The sequence below is a fragment of the Aphanomyces astaci genome (genome assembly GCF_000520075.1).
Source record: "Aphanomyces astaci strain APO3 unplaced genomic scaffold supercont1.91, whole genome shotgun sequence".
Classification (NCBI taxonomy): domain Eukaryota; phylum Oomycota; class Saprolegniomycetes; order Saprolegniales; family Verrucalvaceae; genus Aphanomyces; species Aphanomyces astaci.
The window spans coordinates 295845-302683 of NW_009798354.1; the positions used below are offsets into that span (position 1 = coordinate 295845).

At 46.9% G+C, this 6839-nt stretch overlaps 3 protein-coding genes and 1 non-coding gene across 4 annotated transcripts; 3 read left to right on the top strand and 1 right to left on the bottom strand.

Moving 5' to 3' along the window:
- Positions 1–171: 171 nt before the first annotated feature.
- Positions 172–786, top strand: H257_16773 (hypothetical protein). Its single transcript, XM_009845318.1, has one exon. The coding sequence runs from the start codon at positions 236–238 to the stop codon at positions 695–697; it is 462 nt and encodes a 153-aa protein (XP_009843620.1). The 5' UTR covers positions 172–235; the 3' UTR covers positions 698–786.
- Positions 787–1010: 224 nt separating this feature from the next.
- On the bottom strand, positions 1011–1764 carry H257_16774 (hypothetical protein; the record flags this gene model as incomplete). Its single annotated transcript, XM_009845319.1, has 1 exon — positions 1011–1764. A coding segment is annotated over one exon (717 nt), but the record flags the coding sequence as incomplete, so codon positions are not given.
- A 1771-nt stretch (positions 1765–3535) lies between these two features.
- On the top strand, positions 3536–5713 carry H257_16775 (hypothetical protein; the record flags this gene model as incomplete). The annotated part of the gene is made up of 4 exons (XM_009845320.1): positions 3536–3640; positions 4844–5035; positions 5076–5342; positions 5402–5713. 4 exons carry the CDS (start codon positions 3536–3538, stop codon positions 5711–5713), a joined length of 876 nt encoding a protein of 291 aa, XP_009843622.1.
- Positions 5714–6330: 617 nt separating this feature from the next.
- On the top strand, positions 6331–6401 carry H257_16776. Its single transcript has one exon. It is a non-coding gene; the product is annotated as a tRNA-Glu (tRNA).
- The last annotated feature ends 438 nt before the right edge of the window (positions 6402–6839 follow it).

A 6839-nucleotide genomic window follows, 5' to 3' on the forward strand; every position in this document is an offset into this window, starting at 1 on the left:
GTCACATTGTCAGTTCGTATAACCTACTCCGGACTATTACGTCGTAGTAAAACGTACTACGGTAATCTAGGTAGTACTCGGAGTACAGTACAAATTTCGTATTGCGTCAAATCCAAAATGCCTTTACGTTATTCCATAAAACGTACTCTACGTGGCATGCATGTCAAGTGCCAGCTGGCGCCTATGAGTAATTGCGACCGCTATACAAACCGCGATCGTACCGTGTCCAAATGCAATGGATATAATGACTGTGAGTACCTTGCTCATTCTCCAATTCACCATGAACGTCAAATGTGGCACCCTCTTCAAGAAAAGCTCGGGCAACGGGTTCTTCAAGCGCTACCATTGGACACCTCGCCATTGCATTCTCACGACCACCTCACTCAGTTACTACACCCACCAAGGCGGAGCGTGGAAGGGCAGCATTGACCTGACCGAGTGCACGTTGCAGTCGTTGGAAGAGATGCCAGCAGATTGTCCAAAGACTGGGCGATCGGTGGCCACAGGGTGGCGGATAGCCATCCAAACGCCGACCAAACGGTACTTTATTGCAGCGACTTGTGAACGAGACATGCACGAGTGGCTCCAGGCGTTGAAAGTAGTGATCAAGATCAACGAAATGCAGTGGATGAAAACGCCCACCGCTGCCAAGCGCGTCGTTCAGCAGCGGACTACACAGTGTGGGGTCGTGCGTTGAGTTGCGCATCAGCTATTGAAGTAATTTATTCAAAAAGTTCACGTAATAACGCTGACGCTTGGTTACAATAGAATGTACCTTTAAGCATACGTTACTCTGTGTACCTTGCCCACTGCAGCTCACTTCTCCAGTAAGTACTTAATAATATTCACGAAGTTGTGAGCCAAAGTGGGATAAACAATGGCCTGCGTCACAGAGCGTTGAACTTACTCCAATGGCCACTTTCACTAATGTTATCATGATACTTCTGGTTTAGCGACAATACTATGTACAAGAAGTACATTTTAATTTATCAGTGTGTTAAAGATGACGACAATAATACGGCACTTTATCAATTAGAACCGCTCTCGTTATAGTTCAACCAACGTGACAACTCGACCGTGCAGTGGCTGCGTGTCACGCGCCGACGATTTGGGAAATAGTCGCAAGTACGTGTTCAATTGCTCATGGGAGATCGGTTGTGGTGTGGACAGCACAACCCATTCGACGTTTTCACTGAAACTTCCTGCTGTCAGGGAGCCTGAGTATCGGTAAAATTGGTGGCCTCGGTGAATACCCAGCAATTTCCCTCGGAGTTGCTTGATGGGAGGCATTTTTCCTGATGGATGTTGCGGAAGGAGGGGGAAAAACTGGGTCAAAAACGGATTCATGTGGGTCGAGACTTCAAAAAGCACGCCAACGACTGCCAACTGGGTAGGGTCGGTCACAGATTGATGCACAATGTGCATTTCAAGGGGGAACTGGTGGCCATTGACGCGGTGGTCGCTGCCTGCGTGAAAATGCAACTGAAGCGCTTTGTACGAGTTGCCATCCAACACGAGGCGAGACTTCGGCCCGGCTGACCAGTCGACTTGCACGGTGTTGCCCTTGTGCACCAACGTTCCTGGTGCAGAGCCTAAGTGGATTTGGAGCAGATTCCCGTTGTTGTTACGCGCAACTTGAGCTTGCGCGGGCATGAGGTCAATAGGAGATTGGCGTTGGCCCAGTGACGCTACACATGACAAAGCCGCCAGCACTAGCAAAACCGTCGTCGGCATAGCCCATCGCATTTTATCGTCGGGTGGGAAAATGGAAAATGATGTGTGGGTGACGATGATGGGGCTGTATTTTTTCAGTTGATGGATTGTGACGGGCAGTACAATTTACGACACATCTGGAGTCACCAGGTTTGGACCATAGTAAACGTTAGGGTAGTTGTGCTGAGGTTCTTTCCCTACCAGTACTAACGTAAAAAAATATTTAAGATAACTTCGTATTGCCCAACCACAACTCGTTATTTGTTCAAGGCAAAACCTCTGTAATATAATGCGAACTTCGGCTTCACTTTAAGAAATGCCAATTCAGCGTCGAAGCCGTACACATCGATCATTGAGTATTGTGTTCGAAATGTCTTTGTTGACACCGATCACATTGGGTTGGATTTGAGGCGAGTCGAACGTGAAACTCGCTCAGCATATTTCCACAACATAAATAAATTCTCTACAAAATTATAGCCTTGCCAAATTGATATTCATCCTGTTGTAAACTACTTACTGTTACCCTAAACACGGAATTTCAATCATTCACACTAGCTTTATATTTGTCTTGAATTTAGTATTCATCATTGAACGTGGTTACAGTTCTTCAGGACGAAATGGTGGTTACAGATGGGCGGGAAATACGGTAGTATGGGCTACACTACAGCGAATCCCCGGTTTTTGCAGATTGTATATTAATGTCGTGATCAACATTTTTTACAAATAACGAGACAATCATTTCGACCATACTACTAGTACTAACTAGTATCGCGATATCTTTATGAATGCCAACATGTCATTCATGGCACTCGTTCAACGTGAATGGCCCTGCGACGGATTCGACATCGTTTTCGCAAATTTTATAATGATATTTGGCCGAAAATACATGAAAAACGAAATATACAATATATCGTGCAAGTCGCCTAAAGACTACAAAAAAATGCCTTGTCTTTCGACGGCTATTCCGACTTTGTATTGATATTTTTTAGGAAAATAAGCCGTAATAACGATAGAACGAGACAAGCCCAACAGAAGATACGGTTCAGATTTTCGATTGGTGAAATAATGATCGAGTAATAGAACTTGAACTAACTGGCCTTTTTGTATGGAGATACACATTTTGGCCGAAAAGGAGTATCAAGTATATCTTGGTCTTTGTATACAGCACTTATCCGTACAAATATTTTCATTGTATCCGGATTATTCACAATGTTTAACCTACTGATCTCCCCCCTTAAACGAAACGGGGTAAACTTGATAATTTTTGAAACTTTATATTATCCAACCATATCGGAAGGTGAAGACTTTTCAATATTCAAACACTTGAATCGTTTGGCATTGAAATGGATGACATCATTTCCACTGTAAGAAACTGCTGGAGACGCACTGGCGTACTCAGCCTGACTTGGAGATGTCCAGCGCTTCAATGCATGTATAAATAGTTGGTCCAGACAGCCTGCAAATACCTGTAAGAGTTAATTTACTGTGTGAATTGCATAATTTGCTCCGTTTCGTTTAAGGGTGGAAATCAGTAATTACTTCGAAGTACCAGGTAAACAACGTAACAAATAATGATTTAACGTCAACATTTCGAGGGTTTAACTGAAAGAACCGAGGCGTTTGATAGTAAAACGTCTCCTCCTGAGGATGGCCGATCTGTAGTCTTCAGATGACTTGCACCATACTACTCCTACGAGTATATTTTGCGGGATATCGAATATTCCCTGTGATTTTGCGAAACCCCGAAACGCGTCCGTGAAACCCACCGACTTGTTGACCACGCTCAAGGCGTCGCTGCCCCAGCGCCACGAACCTGCTCTACATGCCGTGCAACGAAGCCCAAGTGCTCGGCACTGCCATGACTCGCCTTCTGTCAGTCGTTCGCGCTTGCCCTCCCTCCGGCGCTGCCGTGCGCATATCTCGTCGAGTAGGGACCGCTGACAGCGCAGTGAATATATCTACCTATTCAATGGCTATACATATAATCATGCCTTCTTCCCCAGTCATTCGAGTTTCAGTGGGCGGTAAACCCCGGATATGTGTTGCAATGTGGTAGTAGTGATGGCTATCTGGCCTTGATCTACCGAGATACGTTACTTGACCTCAGCGTCTGACGTCAAGTCCAGTTGTATCTTGGGCATGTAATCTGAAATGTATGAGGTTTTGTATGGGTGAAGGGCCTTGTTGTATTCCAACCACTTTAAAAACGAATATATTTTAAAACGTGATGTAAAAAAGAGACTTCAACTGCTACAAGGACCTTGAACATCCAATACCCTGTGCGAAGTAGTACAAAAATGAAACCTCCCCCCCCCGCAGGGATGACCTTCCGCATGCGGAGCAGAGGCTCTACCCAGTGAGCTGCGGGGGAGAAAAGAAGGGATATCTGGATGAAGAGGACCCGCGGTTCGGTTAAATAACCGGATCGTGAAAACACTGTAAACACAACCAACCCCCCCCCCCCCGAGTGAGCCCAATCAGCCGGATAACGCGAGAAGGCAATATTAAGTTAGGAATAATATCCGGTTAAAATTCTAATAAACCTCCATTGACAATGAGCTGCGGGGGAGCTTCACTTGGGATACAATCGTCAACCTCGACAAGTTCCAAGTTGCTGAAGACTGGATCACCCACTCATCAATCCTTTGTCGTTTGTGGGTCCTCCTAGTGGCCAGCTTACTGCGTGACTTGTGGATTTATCGCAACAGGACCAAATTCGAAGGAAGACCAGTTCCGTATCTCAAGGCAGTCAAGGAAGTCTCCTTGATATCCTGGAGTGCCAACGTTCGACGATGGCTTCGAGATCCGTCAACACTAGAAGACGAGAAATCTGAAGTACTTCATATTCTGACGACCAACTCAAGCCGCACGAACATTGCACCTGGTTTTGGCGAAAATACCCAAGTCCTTCAAGATTGGTTTCGAGGCTTCAAGCGTCTTAGCCCAAGCCATCGAGACTTAGTAGTTTTGTGATTTGAAGTCATGTTCTCTACTTAGACGTATTGGCAAATTATTGATAGGGGTTAAGGTCAAAATATACCCTGATTGAACCTGAGCTGCGGGGGAGTTCGAAATCTTTCCCATCTTCAACAACCCAAAGTTTGGTCATTATCCGGATGTTCCGGATGAGTGCCACATTGGCGACTTTTCGATCTTGTCTGACTTTTGCAAGAAGCAAGTCGGTCAACCCCCCGACGAAGCTGTGGCGTTCGGCGCGACCGTGCAAGCCGCGATCTTGTCGGGCAACGACAGCTCGGACAGATTGCAAGACTTGTTGTTTCTGCACGTGACGCCGTTGTCGCTCGGGTTGAAACAGCCGGCGGTGTGATGATCCAGCGCAACACGACGGTAAGAAGTCGCAGACGTTTTCGACGGACAACCAGCCGGGTGCGTTGATCCAAGTATTTGAAGGCGAGCGCTCGATGACGCGCGACAACAACTTGTTGGGCAAGTTTTCCTTTGACGGGATCCCGCCCATGCACCGCGGCGTGCCGCAGGTGGACGTGACGTTCGACATTGACGCGAACGGGATCTTGAACGTGTCTACGATCGAAAAGTCGACGGGCAAGGAGATTACGATCACTAACGCCAAGGGTCGCTTGAGCAAGGACGACATTATTGAGCGCATGGTGCAAGAAGAGGAAAAGTCGGAGGAAGAGAAGCCAACAAGTTGCGCGTCGAAGCGAAGAACGGGCTGGAAAACTACGCGTACAACCTGCGCAACACGCTCAACGTCGAGAAGCTCCAGGGCAAGTTGGACGAAGCGGACAAGAAGGTCATGGAGGACAAGGTGACGGAGACGATCAAGTGGCTGGACGCAACGAAGGAGGAGTACGAAGCCAAGCAAAAGGAGCTCGAAGGCGTGGCCAACCCGATCATGCAAAAGCTGTACGCGGCTGGCGGTGTTCCCGACTTTGGCGCCGCCAGTGCGCAAGGCCCCAAGATTAAGCGACATGCCTCCATCTATAACTTAATGGAGCCATTCTTACATCTGAACTAACGTATAGTGTACATGTGCTGCTGTTGGTGTCAAACGTTCGAAAGTGTTGTCAGTTGAAGCTTAGTATGTACTCGAGAGATTACATGAGGGAGGGACTTTGCAGTACAGGCCACAAAATATCATGATATTTCTCAATATTTCGACAAACATCGACAAATTTTGAAGTAATGGTGTGTCTGGATACCATTGTTCTCACAAATTTTATAGTGATATTTGGCCGAAAATATCCTGTAAAACGAAATCAACAATATACTCCTCCTACGAGTATATTTTGCGGGATATCGAATATTCCCTGTGATTGTGCGAAACCCCGAAACGCGTCCGTGACTTGTCGACCACGCTCAAGGCGTCGCCGCGCCAGCGCCACCAACCTGCTCTACATGCCATGCGACCAAGCCCAAGTGCTCGGCACTGCCATGACTCGTTCTGTCAGTTGTTCGCGCTTGCCCTCCCTCCGGCGCTGCCATGCGCCTTGGGCAATAGTGTAGCCCAACACTAGTTGCGGACAAAGGTGCACCTGTGTTGAGTACAAAGTAGGCGAACATGTTGCACTCGTCGAGCTGTCGTTGGCGATGGTATTGGAGTACTTTGTTCGTTGATATGGATCCCTAATACAGTACAGTAGTCTAGGCGGTTAGGATATATGGCTTTCACCCATACGACCCGGGTTCGAGTCCCGGTTAGGGAATTCTTTTTTGCTCGGTTTGTCCCTTGCTTCACTATCGTACCTTTGGATTCACCTGTCATTAGTGGAAAAAAGTCGGATAGGATTTACAGAAACCAAGTGATCGTCGGACCGTTTGTCCGTCTTTCTTGTTAGTTGTAATATTTATTATATACAAAAGCGAAGTCAAAACCAGACGTGAGAAATTGACAGAAGAAAGTCGGACCGAATGTCCTGTATCCATTGATTGGTTACAAGTGCAATTTGACCATGGCAGATGAGCAACATAATGATGTTTTGCCTGCAACCCGCCAGCTAGAAACGACAGTACAGTACAGTACCTTAGAGCCTGGAACTACTGGAGGTGTGGTAGTAGTGATAGGTCTGGCTGTGGTGGTCGTAGGATGAGCAGTAGTGATTGCTGTGATGGTGGGTGTGGATGTGGTAGTAGTGACTGGTCTT